We start from the raw sequence: 21,437 nt of genomic DNA, 5'->3' as shown, positions 1-21,437 counted from the left end.
GTAGTCGGAGCAGAGCTGCGGGCAGCATGGGAGGGTATGTCCTATGCGTGGCAGGTACTTGGTGTGGAGTGGGTCTGCCTTGAGGAAGACATCTGTGGTTATCGACTGGCTCCGAGGGGTGGATCGGTTTGGGAATGATCATCCCCTCATTCGGAAGATCCGTAGGATGGCGCGGTTGATAGGTGATGTTCAGATAGGACACGTGTTCAGGAAGACGAACAGGGCTGCAGACTGAGTCGCCTCCTTTGTTGTCCGGCATTCCGGGAATTTTCTTTAGACGTCTGTATCAAACGTTCATCCTTCTTTGCATCTTTTACTTTCCCACGATTTAGCAGGCTGTACTCACGCTAGAGTTATATGAAATGAGTAGCGGAGAAAAAAAAAGTAATTTTTCTATTTGAACATGTATATTAGGTTACAAGATGATGTGGCAGTGTGCGGCTGGTCATGCACGGCTACGTGCACACATGGCAGTACTTCATGGGCTGCTACTTCAAGACACCGGCTACCACGTTAAGGCTTACATAACTTTGTCCATAGCGCATGCAAAAGAACATTTTTGTGATAAATCTGCTCACCCACACTCTCAGTAATTCACTAATCTTGCAGTTGAACCCACCTGATATCGTTTTGGAGCTTCCCACCTACTTTCATTAGAGTGAAAGTGGGTTTATATCCAACCCCTAGTGGCTTTACCAACTTTGCCATTAACACTTTCGAGCCAGCCTGATAATATGAACAGAGAGAACCATGAAGCATACAGAACAGCAGTGCACTTGCAGCGCTTAAAAGCATCCGTCTCGCGTCTTGAACAGAGAGAGACCCTATATAATAATAACCTCAGAAATTTGCTTCCTTGTTTATCAAAATTCCCTCCATCAAATAGATAATTTTTTCTTATTCACCATCCTTTAATTCGATGCGGAAAGTGATGAGGGTTTTGGACAACAAAAAAATGAAAAATGAACGGACATGAACAACCCACCATGCAGCTTTACGCTATAGCAGCATGATGAATGATTATATATAGATCACATTAATCATGAGTCAGTTAAAAAATGACCGGGCTGGCACAGCTTGACCTATTCTTCAATAAGCAATGAGGTCTAGAAAATACCAACCAATGCTAAGCTTCCAACAACATCCATTGGCGTTCAGAAAATTACACAAGGATGCAGCACTTTGCCATGGAAGCTGAAATTTCTTTTCCATCTTTGGGCTTTATCGTCTACATTTATGAATTCTCCACCTTGGTTGTTCTGTCGCCATTTGCTATAGATTGGTGCCCTGCTTTTGGAGGCAGAGAACAATTCGCAGAAGCAGGGACTGAGTTCATAGATATACTTGCATCTGAACTGCTCAGCATGGGAGCATTGCTGATTGAATCTTGGTGGTTGGATGTTTCAATTTTCATGGCCATTGATGAGTACTGCGCTTCTGCAACAATATATGGAAATACACATCAGTTCTCTTTGCAAAAAATAACAGAGAAAATACAAACATAAAGAGATGCACTAACAACAGATTAATTCATTAAAGAATGACCAATTATGCAAATGGTGTTTCTATTTTCGGTAGCTTCAAACTTTAAGTCACTTCAAGAATTAACATTAAATAATGTTATAATTTATATCATAATGAACATATTGCACTAGATAGACCAATAAAGCTCATATCCAGACTCTCACTTTAACCAGCCACCATTGATAATTTGAATGACATAGACCTAAATTCACTCATTTACAGGTCACTTCATGACATACAGCAAAGACCACGTCTGAAATTGTTAAAGATCACAATGCAAAAATCATAAGAAAAGTTTATAATTACAACCAATGACATCACATTTTAGGAATGGCTCATCCATGGAGATCCAGTGAACTTGCATTAATAATTAAATAGTGGACATCCGTGTAATCACTTCTGTTGAATATTCCTGAGTAGTTTGGCTTACCTTTGATCTTTCCATAAGTTATGAGCTTTCGGAGACAGTCTCGGAGTCCCGTCAACACACGCCTCTCTTGCTCCACATAGACCTCCGAAACATTCTGGTTGGACGAAAATCTAGAAGATGTGCTATTGTTCTGGGATGTCATGAATATTGTATCTTGCTCATCACACATTAATGCTAGTGTCCCAGGTGACATAGGCCTACAACCTTTATGCACATCGACATGGTCAGATTCAGACTCCTCCATATTTGCTCTGTCCACATCAGTTCCATTCGAACAGTCATCCACTGGTTCTTTCTGAACATCTGGCTCACTCCGGTTCTCATCCCTCTCTTGGTTCAACAAGGCAAGGGAGCAATCTGTTTGGTCTTCCCTATCCGCTGGGCTTTCCTCATATGCTTTCTGATCTGTAACATATAAAATAGGATGTTAAAATTACATCTTCACCAAATCAGGATTCCAAAAGAATGAAATTAGAAATATTAGAATAAAATTCTTGTAAAGCATTGTCATGCATAAAGAAAAAGCAAAGTCTATCTCAAATTATCACAAGCTTAAGTTATAGATAATAACTCTTTAAGGAAAACTTTGATTGGCAACTAAACCAAGAATCAGTCAGGACTGCCTCAACTAGTTTCATATATGTAGTCCTCAGATTTGCTAGACCAAAAAAATACATAGGTAAGCAGCATGCACCCCCCACCCCCTCCCCAAAAAAGAGATGTCACATCCCACACAGATAGCAAATATTATGGCACCTCTCCTGAATACACATACCCACATGCATATCGTTTAGAAATTGAAGAAAAAACAGAAACCATAGCTTGCCAGAGGTAAAAAGGATGTTTCTTGATGTTGATTGCACATCTGGCCGTATATAGAAAGTCCATTTACATAAAGTTTGTCAGCTAATGGTGTATGGGGTAGGACATGGACCAACAAACTTCTTGACATACATTTGTCTAGATTGTAAAACTTCAGAGTCTAACCTTTTCATCAAGATTCCATATCATGAATCAAGGTGATTGTGAATTGCTAACCAACAATTGTTACAAATACTTTCTTTCGAGACCTGACTATGCAATATGCATCTGCCATCGGCTGCAAGACCATTTCGACTATTTCTGCCCAGCCTCGTGTCATCAATGGTGAATTTCCCAGATGGTTTCTCATTTTGTTTTCCTGTAAGCAGGTAGACTCCCTAAAGGAGGTCAACCATAAGTAGTTGATTGACTCATGCCTCACTCCATCTTGTTGTTGTTAGATTTGGAGTTTCTTCTCCAAGTCCTCTTCTTAACCCCATCAGTTTTTTTTGCTAAACTAGCAGCCTGACCAGATGTACTAGAACTACCTACATACGCTGTTATCCTTCGAAGCATCTAGAATGGCTCAAGTACTGATCCTTTTGTCTTGGACATTGTACCTCAGCACTTCATTATTCTCATGTTCATCAGACTTAAGGACCTCTACATATGGCATTTGAAAGTTCTACACTAAATTCTTTCTTTCCTATCTTCTCTTTCTTACAATATTCACACTGCAGATGGGTCCCCTCAGCGATCTCTTGGCCAGGACTTGCCATCCTTTGATACTCCAAAAGTCAAGTGACACAATCCTCATGTTTTGGCATGTTACTCTGCTGTGAACTGAACTAAATTAAGCTGTGCGGGAGTTACCTTCTTACTCCCATCCTCTTCATGTTTAGTGGAGGCCTGTTGTACATGCTTGAGGGTATCAACAATCTGAATGGCTTGGGAGTTAAATCACAGAGGCAATGTCCATGCCTTGCTTTCTGATATTCAACTTCTCCACATAGTTTTCTCAAGTTTATTGCTGCCAAGTAGGCCATATTTCCAGTATACAACCTTTTTTTTTTGCAAACATAACTTCTACCAATCAATTTGCTGATGTTGGATTTACCTTATCATTTCCATCCTCTTATACTTCTCTAGAGAACTAATACCTGCCCCAGATTTGAGCAAGCTACACAATTCAGAGACAACATCAGTAACCTAATCTCTGCTCCTTGACATTCTACCTTGTATACCTTCCGCGCAAAGATTTTTCATTGGAGCAGCCACTATCATCCTAGCCATTATTTTCAGCACACAGGTGCAGGCAATGTCTCTTCCTACTTATTTGATGTGCATCTTTGCTCTTTGACAAGCTGATACAGGCTCCATAGTTTGTTAAAGATATTTACTCCCCTTTCACAAACCCCACCATGCCCAATACCCCCCCCCCCCTTCTCCCACAGACACGCACACACACACACACACACACGCACGCACGCACGCATGCGCGCACCCAGAGAGAGAGAGAGGGAGAACCCCAAAAACAAGAAAACGGAAGAAGGTATGCCGCTCCTGATCTAATTTAAAGTGACTTGCAGCCATTTTCCACAAGCTTTAAGCTCTTCAGTAAAACCATATTTGAAATAGAGCTTTTTGCATGTATACCCTCATAAATATTTGAAATGCAAGTATACCCTTGCAAAGTTATTATTTACGTGCTTTATAAGTTATTTCTTTTTGCATGTACCCTTATAAATATTTGACATGTATGTATACCCTCGCAAATTATAATTTGCATGCATACCATTATAAATTATTTCTTGTTGCATGTATACCCTTGCAATTTACTATTTACGTGTATACCCTTAACTCTATAAGGGTAGATGTGCAAAAAAAATAATTTATAAGGATATAAATGCAAATAGTAAATCTGCAAGGGTATACATTCAAAATGAAATAATTTATAAAAGCATATATAATAGTAAATTGCAAGGATATACATGCAATTTCAGATATTTATAAAGGTATACATGTAAATTGAAAATTTGTGAGGGTATACACGTAATTTCAGATATTTGTAAGGGTATGCATGCAAAAAGCCCTTGGAAATATTGTCTTTTTTTAATCAAATGTGTTCCTAGTAGTTGCTAGCTTAAAAAAAGAAAAAACCCCAAATATATATCTAAAGCATTCATTCTCGCTCAATAGAATGTCAATCACATAGTCAATAAGTTCATTCTTGTGACAAAGATAACCATTTTATGAACCTTATTAATGTGAGGTAATCTATGACTAGTCCCTTTTAGATGAATACAAAGGCTTCCTTTCTTCATTTTATCCCTCTTGAAAGTTGAATGTGTAGCCAACTTGTCAGAGTTGATGATAAGCCGAAGAGTGAAACTTAGTTGGAAGATACAAAGAAATTGAGATAAAAGCGTTGAGAGTTGGGGAAAAAAGAAAGAAAGATAGGAATTAAGGGAGCACGAGCTCTACAACTTGATTCAAGTGCTTGAAAGCAAATAGAAGATCTTTTGAGATTCTAACTCACAATTGGAAATAAGACTTATAAGAATAAATTATTTCCAATCACTACATGATACAGAAGAATGATAATGTTAGAGTTTAAGAAAACCAACAGAAAAAGGTTAGGATTGCATATTAGAAGAAAAAAGAAAGGGGGGATCACTTGATTCTCAGCAATTTTTCATGAGAAAAAAATGAAATGAAGGATAGATAATTAACAATGGAAATATTTAAGTGCCCATATAAAGGAGAGGAAACAAATGAGCAATTTTAGTAGTAAAATTCCAAGTTTTTCAATCTCTTCAACTCCTCTATGCTTATGAAGATATTATCAACTTAATAAACATCTAATTTAAAGTTATTAGAGGGAAATCTATTATGGCAATTAGGATCGGGTAAAACTGATGTGCTCATCTCCAAGTGCCTTAGAAAAAAAAATAAAAAGTTATATTATTATCAAACCTACCAGCAAATGTCTTTGCAGCCTCTCCTGATACCATAACCAAAAGCTTGCAAAGCTCTTTCACATCCTCTGGCTGGACAATGTCCGCTAGAGGAGACCTGCAGAATGAATAATAGCTTAATTTTAGAAAAACAAATGAAAACTTTGGCTTGATGGAAATACTAGTCAAACCAAAAATTATAAGAACTAAGTAGCTTAAGATCATCCGAAGATAGTTTCTCACCTGTATGTGACTTTAGAAGATCCTGCTTGATTAGGATTAATACCATGGGTTACTGGTGTGGAAGCAAAAGAAGCAGGTGTAGATGTCTTCATATGATTAGCCTAATAAGCATCAGAAACTGTCAGTGACAGTAAAAACTGTGCATTTTTGTTCAAGCTCCAGTAAGCGCTAAAATTTTATCATCAATATCGAAGAATTGGGGGCACTAAATGGGAGTTGTACTCTTCGCGCACTTGATATAAATGCAAGGTGATTCTAAAAGATTAGGAGGTGCTAGCATATGCGCTAAAGGATTTCTTTATGAGCCAAAACACCTAATACTTGTGACTATGAAAAGCAGGGGAATTGTGTACCCCCAAAAAAAAGCAGGGGAAGAAATAATTACAGAATTATACCTGTGGGAATTGTCGAAGCCTGAGAATGGATTGATCCTTTACTGTAGGAGGAAAAAAGAGCTCCTGACTTTTTCTCTTTTTCAATGCTGGAGGGGATCCAAAACCAGAGGATCCAATTGCCCCATTTAATGCAGCATTGGCTGCTTGATGGATGTACGAATGGGAATTTCCCTGTTCACTATGAAAAAGAGCTCGCCTCTCTTCACTTCCTTCATAGTTCTTGCAGTCCATACATTTACAATTATCAGAGCAAAGAATGTTTGCCTGGAAGCACTCGCAGTATTTCTTGAGGCACCCTGACTTCTTGCAGTGGCATCCTTTATTATGTTTTCCCACCAAAGGCAGTTCTCCTGCCTCCTCCTAGCATATAAAGGAACAATTACAAGTATGCAAACAGAACAAAAAATATTATAAGTTCAAAAGCAATGAGAACGGCAGTAATTAAATTAACAAAAGCATGGCAATAAAACAGCAATTTCTTGATCAAGTGAAATAGCAAATTATGAGCTATATCTCCTGCTTGCATACCAGAAAGATGAAAAGAAACTTACTTTTTAATTGTGCTTGCTTTTCTATATGAGTTATTTTTCCTCAGTTTTTTTTCACCTTTCCTCTCCTTGCATTCTCATCAGCTTGCAGTAATTGAATTTATCATGATGTCAACTTGGAAAAAAGGTTCTCATCTTGATGAATAGCATCTTTTCATGCATGGTTTCAAATCATATGGAACAGAGCCATCCCAATTTTTCCATCGAATAGCATGCACTGCCGTTCTGCCCCATCCCAACACTTGGGACAAGGGATGTTTCAGGATGTGCCAATCAGGATACTGGGATGATGGGGGGACAGTCCGATGCTGACACTTGGGATGGTACCCCATCCCGGTGTCCCATGGGATGTCTCAATAGGATTTGACACCAAGTTCTCATATATGATCTATATGTGTGTGCATTGGCATAATATGGCTAAAGCATCAAGCATTTAAATACAACATACAGGTTTATTGGCACTTATAGATGACTTAGCCCCTATACGTGATCCTAATTGTGATCTCCTATCAAAGTGCTTTCGGTAGCTTTATATGATAGTTCTGATGTCGGATGAGACTGGAGGTCATACTTAGGTAATGCAATGATAAACATTAGAGTCGAAGAACTTAATATGGAGCTTGCTCTGTACAGTAAAAGATATATCTAGGAAATAAATTTGAGGTCTAGCCTATTGTTAGGAAATAATATTGGTGATATAGAAAAATAATCAAAGATTATGCCTGCACCTCATAAAAGATGCAACTCCAGACACCAGGTGGGTGTGCTTTCACTTGCTTCTTCATGTGATATAACTCATTGTAAAGAACCTTAAGGGATCTTTGAATAGCGCGATGAAGGCATGAGGCGAGATTAGCCTCAAATATTTATATTTTTAAGCAATGATATAAACAGCTTCCTGAACCTTCATAAGGTATTGTCTTGAAAATGCACGAATTACGATGCATGTAATCGCCAATACTACTATTATCCTACTTAAAGGTGAGCAAGCTGTTGCTCAGGACACGGTACACAACAAAGGATAAAGCAAAAAGGTAGATCATACCAATAATTTAAAGCTGCCAACCTGCAATTAGTAATCAATAAAGTGAATTGCCACTACATATGTAGATACTACATATACACTATGAGTAATGTAGTGATATGTATACTATAAGACGATACATGCATACATACATACATACAGGCATGCATACATACAACAGACAAATATGGCAGCCAATATATGTTCCAATAAAAGAATAAATGCATACCTTACTATCCCGGTTTGTATGTGGACTGTTGTCGATCTTAGGCCTAAAAGCATTTGGGTTGCGCTCCAATGTAGCTTCAACAGCTTCCTGCCTAGCAGCTTCATTCTCAACATTGTTACAACAATTTACACAATTGCAACCATCACAATATAACCCAGATGCAAAACACTCACAATACCTGCATGAATAATCAGAATTAAATTGGGAGAAAGGAAAGTAGATAAGAATTATAACTTTGAATAGAATTAAGCAAATGGATCAAATGCATGGAATTCAGGGTACAGAATACAAGAAAATCCTATGAAAATATTGCAACCAAAGTGTAGAAAAAGTGGGAAACACCCAAAGAGAAAGTTTCGATATTAAGAGCTCATAAAGACGCTAAATCAAAAAAAAAAAAAAAAAAGTTGATACTAAATCACTTAATCTCACTTCTCAACTTTGCTCTCCACCTCACTGCAGCAGCATAAAATTGTAGTCCCCTTCTCCATTTCATTTCCGATTCTCACTTTCACCAAAGAAAAGCAATAGGGCAATCAATTGAATCAGGTTCGGTCCAACTGTCCAGCTCTAACATGACCCACAAGTCCCAGACACAATCAAAATTGTTTTATTTTCTCAAATTTAAACCTAAACCAACTCATTGATTTAATGGGTTAGGATAATTTTTGATGCAGCCTCACTTTCATGAGCTAGACCAAAAAATTTATGCTTTTCTATTCATGTCTAGTTGGGTCCAGTTATACCCATTTCTTCCAGACCTAAAATCAGCCAAATTTGAGAGAAAGACTGGGTTTAGGACCCAAATAAGAACCATGGGACAAATTTTATTTCCCACTCAAATCCAGATTATCTTGTTCTAGTCCAAGTAGGTGCAAACAAGTAACCCTGCACCACTGGCGACATGTTTTTCCATCTTTGCACTTCTCCTGAATGTTGATTTCAAGAGCTTTGCAAAGAATACAGGTCAGGTCTTAGCACTCCATGCCATGCATCGAGCTCACATTGGATTTGTAGCCACCAATGCATTCAACCCAATCCGAAAGGCTGGTCAGATCATATCATTAGATTTGTATATTATTGACATCCACATGCGTACAACAAGTTCTCGTTACCAAAGACATGACTCATCCAATCAAACTAGGAGTTATCTAAAAGTCAATAGATATAATTTTTTGTGGAAGCATATTTACAAACTACATAGTGTTAACTCAATATCTACACATCCATTGCTGATGTAACAAGCCTCTGACTTGATCAGATCAGACATAAGCCTTTCTATTATGAATTAATCAAATTTAGAACTAGCTTCCCCAAGCCAGAAACAGCAATGTAATTCCCATCTTGTTTACTTTCTCACTTCACCTTCAACTACTGCCAACAGTTTGTGTGTAGCTTAGCTTTTGCCATCACAAAGTCAGTTTTTGCATCAAAAGTCAAAAACCTTTTTAGGATCCTCAAAGGCAAATGACAGCTTAGGTTCCAGCATGAGGTTGGCTCAGATACAGCCTTTAATAAGAAAAATTAGTTTATCATAGTATACTTATTGCATGCAGAGATCTTTCAGCCAAGTAAGCATGTGCTAACTCATAAATGAACTGTATTTGTAATGCATCTTAAAGCAAAATTGATCACATAGCATGCCTATGAAATAGAGAAGTGATGCAGCCAAGAAAGAAAATTTGAAACAGTAAACGCAATATCTCCACCAAAAACAAAAAAAAAGGAAGCATAGAACCTACAGCTTCAAGCATCTTGAGTTTTTGCAGTTGCATTGCTTCTGTTTCTTTGGAGTACCATCTTTAGCTTCAAATATTGGCAGTGGCCTTGATCTTGGGGACCCCAGCTTCCTGAAGATAGAAAAACAAATTCTAATATTTACTGACTATGTAGAATATGGATAAACAATCACGCTGCTAACTACATAAGTTCAGAAAATGCACCAAGTTTCGTTCATGCATAACATGCTGCTTCCAAGAACACATGGAGAAAATTTTATGAAGATTCATCGATTGTCATCGAAGAATCAGTTAATTCACTGAGTTTCATCCACATCTAAACATGCTTCCAAGAACATATGCACTGAATTATATGAAGATTTTCGCGAAGAATCAATGAAGTCAAACAGTACTTCAAAATTTAAACTTTGAAAAACTAATCAATTTGACAATTAAAGTAAAGATGAGATATTAACAGAATTTAAAACAAGAAATGGCATCAGGAGAAAAAGGAAAGTTAATCATAAATAAGTAAGCTTAGATCAAACCATCTATACAAGAGTTACCAAATATGCTAAAACCCTTGTATCTAAGAAACCGATGTAGTGACACAATTGATACCCAATTTCAAAAATTTAGAGGAAACTATCATCAAGTTTTCTATTTATAATAAAGGCCACAGTTTTCCAAATCTCAGCTGCTCCTCAATTTAAAATCTTAACATGAAAAATAAAGGGTCCCCTTTATTACCTCCAAACGAAAATTTAAACTGGCTGTCAAATTTCACGGGAAAAATGAACTTGACGAAAGAAACAGTGAAATATTATCAAGAGAACTGCAATCATGATATTAAAATAAAATTAAAAAAACAGCCAGATGAAAAAAAAGGCGACCCGAAGTCGATTAAACCCAAGAATGGGAATAAAAAAGCATCAAAACCCAAATTTTGAATTACAGTATCCAAAAACAAAACACAAGAAAGCTAACTCACACGGATGTTTGAATCGAGGGGCGAGACACCGGCAGCAGCAACGGCGACTGCTGCTCGAGGGCCCCCGCCCCCAGCGATCCACAGTGCGCCGCTGTGAAATCCAGCTGGCGGGCGAGCTTCTTCGGAGGGAAATCGGACGGCATCGGCGCAGCGGATTTAATGCCTTGCTCCATCGCAGCGGCCGAATTCCAAAACCTGCACCCAGGAAATCGAAACGAAAAGCCAACGAATACGATCAGGAGATCTCTCTCCCGCCAGGAACCATCAAATCCAGCATCAGCGCGGGAAATTAAAGAGAATCCGGGAGCATTCGTATCGGTCGGGCGGTCGCCGGGAGATCGACGGAGAGGGGAGTGGCGCGAGCGAAGAGCAGGGGAGTCCGGACGAGATCCCGGCCGTAGGAGAGGGAATCGTGCGGCGGAGATCCGGCGACCGGGAGGGGATCAGGGGGAGGGCGAAAAAGATGAAATTTTTGGGGCTATGCGGGAAGAAATTTCGAGGAGAAGTGGGGGAAGGAAGGAAGAGAAGCTAAGAAAGGCCCCTGCCTTTCTTCTCTCCCCCTCTCGAGTTTTGAAATCAAATTCTAATAATTGATCGGACGGATGGGGTATCCAGATCGCATCACACGGTAAGAATTCGTAGGCTTGGGGGTGGTGGCCAGTGGGTGGCCGTCGGATTGGAGTGGGGACAGCGGTTTTGTATGTTTAAAATGGGTATTTAAGAATAGGGGGGATGGTCAAGAAAGACAAGGTAGACGCATCACATGGTGGAGTTTGATTCCATCACGAACTCTGGATGGCTCGCGCAAGCATCGAGAGGGGTTTAGCGATATCAGTGGGCTTTCCCGCTAAAATTACTGCTTGGCAAACGAGTTGCGCTCCTAAAAGGATCCCCGCTCATCCGGCCGCGTACGGGGATGCAACCGAATGGGAATGGCACTAGGTGATTGGATGGCTCTATTTTTGAAAATGCCACGTCGCTACGATTAAGATTCGTCGTACCAGTATCGATAGGCATATCATTCATCTATCGATTCGATACGGTTCTAGTTCGTACCGGAACTGGCCGGTACGAACCAACTAGCTCTTTCTCACCGGAGCCGGAGAAGGAGAAGAGAACGAGAGAGAGCGCGGAAAAAAGAGAGAGGAAGAAGACCTATGGCTGCCATCGGAGAGCCGCGGAGGGACAGCGGAGGCCCGAAAGGGCGACGGGAGAACCTGCGGAAACACGACGAAAGCCGAGGTTGCATCAAGGCCTCTGCCGCATCCCTGCGGGTTCCCCCGTCTCCCTTCTTTTGTAGCCTCCGCCGTCCCTCCACGACTCTCCGATAGCAGCCACAGGTCTCCTCCCTTTCTCTCTTCCCCGCGCTCTCTTCTTCTCTGTCTCCAGCACATAACCGTCCTGTACCAGTTTCCACTGCTCCAATGTAGCGGTTATAGGCTGGACCGGTCCGAACTAGCCGGTATAGACCGGTTCGTGAAACTCTGGCTATAATGCCATGACCACACGCCATTAAAGGGAGATAAAATTATAAAGGCATAACATGGAGGAATAGGGCACGTACCATGGAATAGAAGATTTTTTTTTTTTTTTTTTGGGCGCCGGGGGGTGGGGGGGCTTTTGGCTGGACCTCAAGTGTAGAGGAAAAAAAAGCACATTGAGTTTCGTGTCAGATTTAGATTTTATTAAAAAGGAATGGAAGGTGGTCAAAATGAGATGCAGTTGGGGAACCAAAAAAGAAGGTTTAATTCAAAATAGTGGTATGACACCAGATCACTGTTATCCACTACCAGTCATTGTTTTAAGCTCATCAGGTAACATCGTGCAAATTTTGGTTGCAATCATCAGCCAAGACGTTGGAATACTGTTCTGGATGACCAGAGTCCTTTCAGGAGGGCATGAGATTGGATAGCGATAGCTGCGGGGCCCGAAGGAAACCAAGCGGTCCTTAACTCTGCAATGGACACCTACACCTGGTATTTTAGAAGCCTTCAATAATTAAGTCCTCGCAGGTTAACAGAAGGTAGATAACTTATCTCCAAAGCACGCTACATGCAGGGTATGAGTGGATGACTTATCAAAGATATTCAATGCCATAAATACTTAGAGCAGTAACAAACCGAGGATGATGAACATAAAGGGGAACCTTTAAGATAATTAATTAGAGACGAGATATACGCGTTCACAAGGTTGTTGCATTTGGTATGCACCCCCATTATCCACAGAAGCACTTCTATTTCACTCGCTGCATATTCCCTGGAATGTTAGACCCAAAACGGCACATAGAAAGTCACCTGCAAACTACCAAACAGTGAAAAAGAATCCATAAGCTAACAGTCAGTTGATTAGAATAGAAATGGCAACGCAAAAGACACCCATGCATCGAAATTCTAATCACTGCCTCAGAACCAGGATCACCACAAGACCACCATTCAATCAATGAGCAGTGCTGATTATTCTTTCTAGAAATATCAACTGCAGTGTTTTTAAAAAGCCGGTCCGGGGAGGAATTTCCAATCTGAAGAAGACGAGAGAAGGCCACGGAAACATGCAGCACCGAACAGAGCAACCAAAGCAACCACGGGCCAACTCCCATATCCTGTGATGCTTCACTTGAGATCCCATTAATAGCAGCTCTTAATCTTGCATAGCCTTGTTCAGATATGCATGAAGCCAAACAACAGATCTACCTTGATAACAACCTGAAGTATCTGAAGTTCTGAACAGACATCAAGCAGAACTGAAGGAAGCTCCATCAATAACATGGGGTGGTACTAGATAAACCCTCAAGTCTGGATAAAAACTAAGCTGACCATTTCAACATGAACATGATTCTCTTTTGTTCAACCTTAGCCCATCAAAAACTCTTACATAATGAAGAAAATCTGAATTAAGAAGCCACAGAGACTACAACCACCAAAATGGACATACTAGGGGCCTGAAGAACTTTGCTAAGCTGGAGAAATTCCAAGTCTCAGTTTATGAAGGGTCATCTCAGCAAAAGCAGGTCCCACAAAAATTACCTATCCGAATGCCATTCATTTGTTTATCTGGCACCTAGTACATGTCATCATTCCTACCACGGGGTATGCCCCGCCGATCACCTTGGCCTGGACCTGCAAAAGAATCACCACCCTGCCGATAACCACGTCCACGACCCACATTCAAATCATCAGTCCGCCCTCGACCTGCATATGAATCATCTAAGCGTCGATCATCTCGACCTCGGCCCATAAAAGAACTCTTCAGTGGCCTGTTCCCCATTGGTGAGCGGTTTCTCTCCCTTGAATCTTGACCCCACCGACCACGGGGTGATGGGGGGCGTCGATCATAGCCTCTTCTATCAGGAATGAACCCATCCCTCATGCGATCACTACGATCCAACTCATCAAGCACGGCCCAGTTAAATTTGCCCCTCCCTCTATAATCGAGTTCATCACGGTAATCAGGTCTCTCCCTCCGCATGTGATCCACAAACCTTCCCCCGCGAACTGGGGGTGGTGAGCTAGCACCAAAATCTCTGAGCCCATCCATGTCCCAGCCACGAGGTGGGGATCTATATCTAACCAAGTCTCTCCGCAGGCCACGATCAATGGTTGGACCCAAGATCCTTGGTGGAGACCCACGAGGGGGAGGAGTGTTGAAATAACCCCTCTGAGGACTGCGACTGTGACTGCGACTGTGACTATGAAGTTCAGGTCCAAAGCGGTACTTGCTGCAATTATTGCAGTAAGTTCGCCGTGCAAAATTCAGATTCCCACAACTGAAAATGAAAAAAGCACAATAACTGAAATACCAAAAAACACAGCAAAAAGAGAGAAACCAGAAGTGTTAAAAAAAAAAGCACCAATGGACAGGAATTTGAACAAGAAAAATCATTATAATCAAGAGAATAACAACCTTCAATTCTCTTTGAATCTGTTTTTAAGAGCACCTGCATGCATGGGTATATGGGAGAAAAACTTACGAGGGATTCTGGCAGATCCAGTCACCTTCCCGAGGAGATAAATTAGGATCATTTCTATGAACATATTCTCCATCAAAGGGTGGAAAACCCCGTCCAGATGCATTGTAGCCCCTCCCAAATGACCTGCCACCCCTTCCAAGTCCATAAGGTGGTGAAACATCTCGAAACCTTCCACCTCCTCTGCCACCTCGAAGTCCACGGCCAAAGCGTTGTCCCGCTGAGCCATCAAACTCCACATCATAACGAGCATCATCCAGCCTTTGCCGGCGTGGAGGTGAAATAGAACCTGCATGCATAGCATATCCTGAAGACAAGACCAGTAAGCTTTAAATGGTAATATACCAACACAACAGAAAAGAGAAGTTTGTTAGAAGCCATCTATTTTGTAGATCAGTCAATGCCAACAGGTAAACAACTTTAAAAGAGCACTCACTGCGCTCAAAGCTCTCCTCCATTCAAGGAAGAAGCAGAAACATGCATCAAGTAGCATGACATCTTTGTTTCATATCTAACAATACAATATACAGGGTTTGTAACCAAATTAAAATGGAAGGTAAATACTGAAATCATTCAGTAAATCAAGAACCAAAACCATCTATTCTGTACCTCATTATGCAGTTTAGACCTAAGTATCAAGAGAAATTGATGTTAAATTTACCATAATCCTCACAATCACATGGCTTTGGCATTCCATTTTGCTTCATATATAGTAGAAAGGACATGGTCCAGATTCCCCATAGACTTCAAGTTTAGCCTAAATGCCAAATATCATAATCAAGAAGCAGTCTGCTGTTCATATAAGTTCAAGACGAACCACCTGCTGCTGAGGGCATCAAGCTGGCCCAGTGAGAATAATGATGCAGGAGAAATTCAAAGTGTATGTGCAACAGTTCAACAACTGAAGAAACATTCTCTAACCTCAACACCAATAGGCTTTCCATAGACTGCTTTACAGAGCCAATTATTCATTACCAATAATGATAAATTCTCAAAAAAATCTTTCTCCAAAACCTAGGGACCATGCCTAGATGCACATTGCAATATCAAGCTTATCCCCTGCATGAACTAAGTCTTGTAACTGAAGCATCAACAATGTTAATCCTCTACCAGGCAGCACCATGTAAGCAAAAAGACCAGCTACAAGATACCAAGTGAAAGAGACCACTCATGAAGCATTAAGGTTCTAAATTTGCAGTTTCAAGTCAACTAATGACAGGGTCCATTCAATTTTCATGTAAGCTATCAAGGGAATCCCCTGTAAGCTATCAAGGGAATCCCCTGTAAGCTATCAAGGGAATCTCGGAGATGAGCCTTGTTTGACAAATAAATTCTTTACCAAATTTATCCTGTGCCAGAATCCTTTGCTGATTAGAGGCCATGAAATGATTCTCTATAATATGTCTCAGCATAATTGAATAACCGATGATCCCATTCAGAGGTCGAACAATTTCAAAGTATCTCTTCTGCACCCACTTTTCATGATTCTACCCACAGTATTGACTCAATGCCTGTGTCATGTCGCAACTGATTGCCCATCCAAACCTTGAAACTGGCAGTGCCATCAACCCTAAACCGTTATTTGTTTCAAGTAGTCACCTCTTGCTCCTTTATCCAAACAATAATAAGTACTCACTTATTATTCCTTTCTCCATACAACAATATACATGTCTGCTTCTTTACCCAGAGTACCAATACAACTATCTGTAACTTCAACAGATATTAACCATTCAAATTCCCTAAATACTTGTTATTTCCTTTACCAGACACCAGAAAAAGATATGCCAAGCTAAAATGTGAATAAAGGTGGAAGCAGATTTTTGTAAGATGAAAATAATGCACCTGATAATCCAAAATTTTTGACAAGCAACAAGAAAAGAAGTTCAGAATAACCATCTTGCCTGCCTGAGAAGGTTATAATTCCCATGAGCACCATTACTTGCTACTCAATAACATTCCAAGGATATGCACTATAGAGTCTGTCATGCTACTGTTACTTAAACAATAGAACTCAAATCCCAAAAAACCAATTCATCTTTCTCTCTCTCTCTCTTCCTCTCCACCTTCACCAATTCATAAATCGTGTTGCCATGTTAAACCAACTCACAACCTAATTTCTTGTAAAATGTCCTAAATTATGTGCTGGTAATGTTGTTTGCTGTGTAGAATTACACTGGTTAAGGTCTGATGTGAAACCTGGGTCCATATACAGCTCCATCAACAAGATCAGAACACCACAGTGATGCCTTTTAGCACAAAATGGCAACACCATCAAGAACATTGTATGTCACCACAAATATTCTTTAGCAGTCTTTTTAAGCCAGTACATCCATCCTTAGACTACTATTACATGACCCACCCACCATATTTTCCAAAAAAAGCATTTTCCAGCATGTTAACCCACACTAAAATCCTGCCTTCATTACCCGTGATCTTGCACCCAAGCCAGCCAACTTGGAAACTGTTACAGCACAACAGCAAGATTTATTCACAATTTGGCATATTCTGGAGCTTGTAGTGCTTGACCATTATACTGAACATTCAAGTCAGTGCATAAATAAACAAAAAGCACTTGGCACAAACTGTATACAGGCATTTGATTCATCTTTGCAAATTCACTATATGCAAATATTAAAATCAAAGGATATAGGAAGACTTGTTGTGTTTACAGGTGTGAAAGAGGTCAATGCAAAAGGCCCTAGTTATGAATCATAGATGCATGATCATGAGGCATATATATAATAAGTCTCACCACTGTGTCATCAAATTGGTCTAACACACCAATCAGTTTATTTTATCATGACTTGTGTAAGAGCTAAGTACAAAAATGCTTCACAGGAGATAACAAACACGAAAACAAGGCACTAAACTTCTTCAAGTAGTTAAATAGCGAGCATATGCCGATACACTCAAAATGCATAAGCATACGAGCCACAATACAATGTGAAAGAAATTATCAGAAAAAAGAATAGCATGCATAGATGCTATTCTTAGAACTATTGTTTTAGCATCCAAGGAAGCACTCTTGGCAAGCAATATATCAATTCTGAGAAGGGAAAAGGCATACAATAAGGGAAAGGAAAACAGAATCCTTGCATAATAAATCATTAATCCCTCATCCTAAGCATTTGCCACAGGTCATTTTGTTATTTTTTTTAACAATGAAACCGTTCTAACTTCAATTTATGATCAAAATATTTAAAATGTAGCATTCAAAAATTATCCCAGCATTATAGGCTATCCTCAACTAGTTTGTGTTTACATAGACTCAAATACGTAAAGGTAGGTCAAAAGCCTCTGAAGAGAATATTTAGTGATTAGAAAATCAGATGTCTCAAGTGAGCCACCATAAGACACGAGGAAGCAAAGCAAAAAGTCCAACGGCCTGACTATGAATCAGGGATGGGAAAGTAGTGAAAACTTCTCTATTATTAAGTCTTCGTACACCAACTTGAAATATTTATGTAACCCTCATTTGGTGTACTAGGACAAGTTCTTATCTATGTCTGCAACCAAAAGCTGAGCTGGTAGTTTGCGTGACAAGGAGCAAGAAACAAATGAGCAGCTTTACTTACTGACTAGATTCATAATGAGGGTCTGGATCAAAAATAGATTTTGCTTCACCACCCTAGAAGAAAGCCACAGTCCCCTCCCAAATAACTACAGGTTTACCATATCTGCTTAACCTAATGCCAAAAAGAAAATATATTATGTTTCCCTTTGTTGTAATGTTTACTCAAATATTTAGAGAAAAATTAAGGGTTCCAATTGACTACAGAGTTAAACATGCTTGAGTTCTGGGATATGTTTCTTTTGGTGTACTCAACTAGGGGAATCAAATATTTTTGACTTTCTTTGATGATTTGCACTGATTTTGGGATTGTACATCTACTTGAAGTTTGTCTGCCACTATGGCACCAGAGTGGCATAAAGGACGGCCTGATGTGGCATTAGCCATTTGACTAATAGAAAGAATATAAGATTACTAAGAAAAAGGTCTACGATCTGTCTATGATGCATAAATTTTGTTTTAGACAAAAGATAAGTCGCTTACAACTTGGAATATTATGCATTCTGTGGAATAACACTCATGTAAAAGTTCATGCTCATGCCCTACCAGTGCAGTATAATCTTATGATTAAGCAATAGAATTTTACCATGCTTATTTGATTATAAGATGTTAATTAATAGATATAAGCTGCAACCTTGCAGATCTGCCCCAACTATTTCGACTGGCTTTATAAATCCTCATTCACCAGCTATTCCTAGTTAGGGCTGCCTCAGATGTTAATGTTCAACTTATCAATCAAGCAAAAAGAACGTGGCCGGGAGTTAATAGACAAGCCGGAGGTAGGAGATATGGATAATAGTATGATCTGTCAAAGTTTGAAAATACCTGAATGACTCTTAACCTAGCACCAGTCTCCGTGCAGCAGTGACATATTACTGGTCAGGGCAACATTGCATGACAGTAAAAATATTTACTATATCAAATGTTCAACCAAGATTCAAAGTTTCAGGCAAACAGAGGAAAAGAGAAGGTTTGATGTAAGGAATGCATTTATCACTCATTCCCACAAGTAATGTACAATTAGCATAAACTGAAAACAACCTTGAATAATTTAATTCACACAATGCACAATCACCGACCATCTACCAATTAAAGGTTTATTCATCTTCTCAATTAAAAAACACTTGGAGTTATCGAGACAATGATACAGACCACCTATAAATTTAGCAAACACAGATGCACCATTTCAAAACTACTAAACCAAAGTACTAAATGTCATCCTGAGCATAAATGCAACCCTCTTAAGTTCTCATATTTTTGCAGTTAGTCTGAATTGAACTAACAACAGAAAAGGTGCAGATATCATTGCCACCCACTGCAGTTTAGCCCAAAACACATCTTTGCTTTTATTAGCAAGTTTAAAGATAATGCGGTCGACCATATTACTTAATGGCCTAAGATAAATAGGAATGAGAAAGACATGAATCATATGACCATTAAGATTATTTTTTTCTAGGAACTTCTAGGATTTATGAATAAACTAAAGGAGTAAGTGTTAACCTAATCATTTTGTACCTGTTATCCATAACTAATTAGCATATGTTTCTTGCAATAAACAAGAAATACAAACTGCAGTTACCAGGTAATGTGTTATCAAATCTCTACATGCTTCCAAGGAAAACCAAGACTTGGAATCCAAATTTACTCTTGAAGAGGAAACATGCTGAACATCATCATGGAAACATTAGAAATATAAGATAAATGACAGATAATGCTCTCAAATATGCCTTTCCCAGTTGTTCGTCCTCACCATGATTTCGTCAATCTCCTTCTTCTTCTCTGTCTTTCATAATTTTGTTTTCCCCCACTTTCATGTATCAACTTCACCATTTCACTTGTAGCTCTATAGCAATAATAAAAGACAAACAGCACAACCAAGAAAGGAGATAGTCTATTTAAGAGTAATCGATTGAGAAAAATATTGCGAAAATTACAACTTCTCGGCTTGTTAAGTTCATTCTGAAAATAAGAAAGGAAATAGAGGAGGAGGCCACAGTGCTTCTTTTCTTTGATTAAGATCCAAGGCTTCTTTAAGATATGATTCAAGTTTAGGTTTAATATTATTCCAAGGATAGAAAATCTAAAATGTTCAAACCCTAGTTTGCCGAAACCCTCAATTTGTACCCTCTTAGAGGATTTACTTTAGGGAGGAAAAAAAAATTGCATCCACCTTTTCTTTTCCGTACCATACCTCTAACCTTATGTAAACCTAAAAACAAAGCAGATATCACAAACATAAAACAGCATATCACTTCAAGGTTCATCATAACTCTTGAACTCTAGGGTTTCCGAAGGAGAAGACTAGATACAGACCTGGACTAAATCGCTGGTAACGGGGGTGGAAGCCGGTAGGACTACCGCGGCGGCGGAAATCCGACGGAGAGACGCGGCGGCGGAAAGGCGGCGGAGAGTACCGGCGGTGAAGGGACGGCGGCGAGTTGCCGTGGCGGCGGTACGCCGACGAGACGCGGCGGCGCGGATCCAGCGGGGAGCCCCGGAGCCGAAGATTGGGCGGAGAGCCCCGGCGGCGGAATCCCTGCGGCGAGTCGCGGCGGTCGTTCGTGGCGTGGACTTCCTCGGGCTCCACAACGTCGCCCGCTCCGCTGCTGTCGGACGGCCGCACCACCATGCTGCTAAGACCGCCTCCAGTGCGAGTCGCCGGAGGCGGCGGCGAGGGTTCCAGCGGCGGAGCCTCCTCTCTTTCGCGAGGCCGCATCTCTCTCCAACAGACCACAGAACAGGGTAGAAACTTGTTCCACGGGAGATTAGATGGAGGTCTTTACGGACTCGGATCTCAATTCGCCTTCCGATGATTTTTGGATCCGCCGTTGGATGTTAAGGCTTGATAGATTCTAATATTCAACGTAAGGGATGAGATTTTAGACGATCCTAGAAATCCACGCGGTTTTAAGAATATGATGATTCTTGTTAAGGCTGAGGCTGAGAGCTACCACTTGCCTCCGCTGGATCCGAAAGTGCCCTAATATTGCTGGATGACGCCATCCCTTGCTTCATAATATTTGAAGTATCACCAGTGTGATC

General features: G+C 40.1%; 2 protein-coding genes across 3 annotated transcripts; both read right to left on the bottom strand.

The window, feature by feature from the left end:
- Positions 1-969: 969 nt before the first annotated feature.
- Positions 970-11,423, bottom strand: LOC103715122 (protein tesmin/TSO1-like CXC 5). The gene is made up of 8 exons (XM_008802689.6): positions 10,861-11,423; positions 9,894-10,001; positions 8,152-8,329; positions 6,351-6,710; positions 5,956-6,056; positions 5,736-5,830; positions 1,955-2,359; positions 970-1,437 (listed from the first exon to the last, which is right to left on the bottom strand). The coding sequence occupies exons 1-8, from the start codon at positions 11,031-11,033 to the stop codon at positions 1,235-1,237; spliced, it is 1,623 nt and encodes a 540-aa protein (XP_008800911.4). The 5' UTR covers positions 11,034-11,423; the 3' UTR covers positions 970-1,234.
- A 1,563-nt stretch (positions 11,424-12,986) lies between these two features.
- On the bottom strand, positions 12,987-21,437 carry LOC103715207 (uncharacterized). 2 transcript variants are annotated; one of them, XM_008802798.6, is made up of 3 exons: positions 20,709-21,437; positions 14,828-15,131; positions 12,987-14,623 (listed from the first exon to the last, which is right to left on the bottom strand). In XM_008802798.6, the coding sequence occupies exons 1-3, from the start codon at positions 21,109-21,111 to the stop codon at positions 13,918-13,920; spliced, it is 1,413 nt and encodes a 470-aa protein (XP_008801020.4). In that variant the 5' UTR covers positions 21,112-21,437; the 3' UTR covers positions 12,987-13,917. The 2 variants fall into 2 exon arrangements, with proteins under 2 accessions (XP_008801020.4, XP_008801093.4); XM_008802871.6 differs by having other exon boundaries at positions 14,828-15,113; positions 20,709-21,377.

Source organism: Phoenix dactylifera, chromosome 12 (genome assembly GCF_051530095.1).
Source record: "Phoenix dactylifera cultivar Ajwa chromosome 12, Ajwa_hap1_PhDact_Kaust_v1.1, whole genome shotgun sequence".
NCBI classification, from domain to species: Eukaryota; Viridiplantae; Streptophyta; class Magnoliopsida; order Arecales; family Arecaceae; genus Phoenix; species Phoenix dactylifera.
Note: the sequence above shows the minus strand (reverse complement) of the source record. Positions and strands in the feature narration are given on the sequence as shown.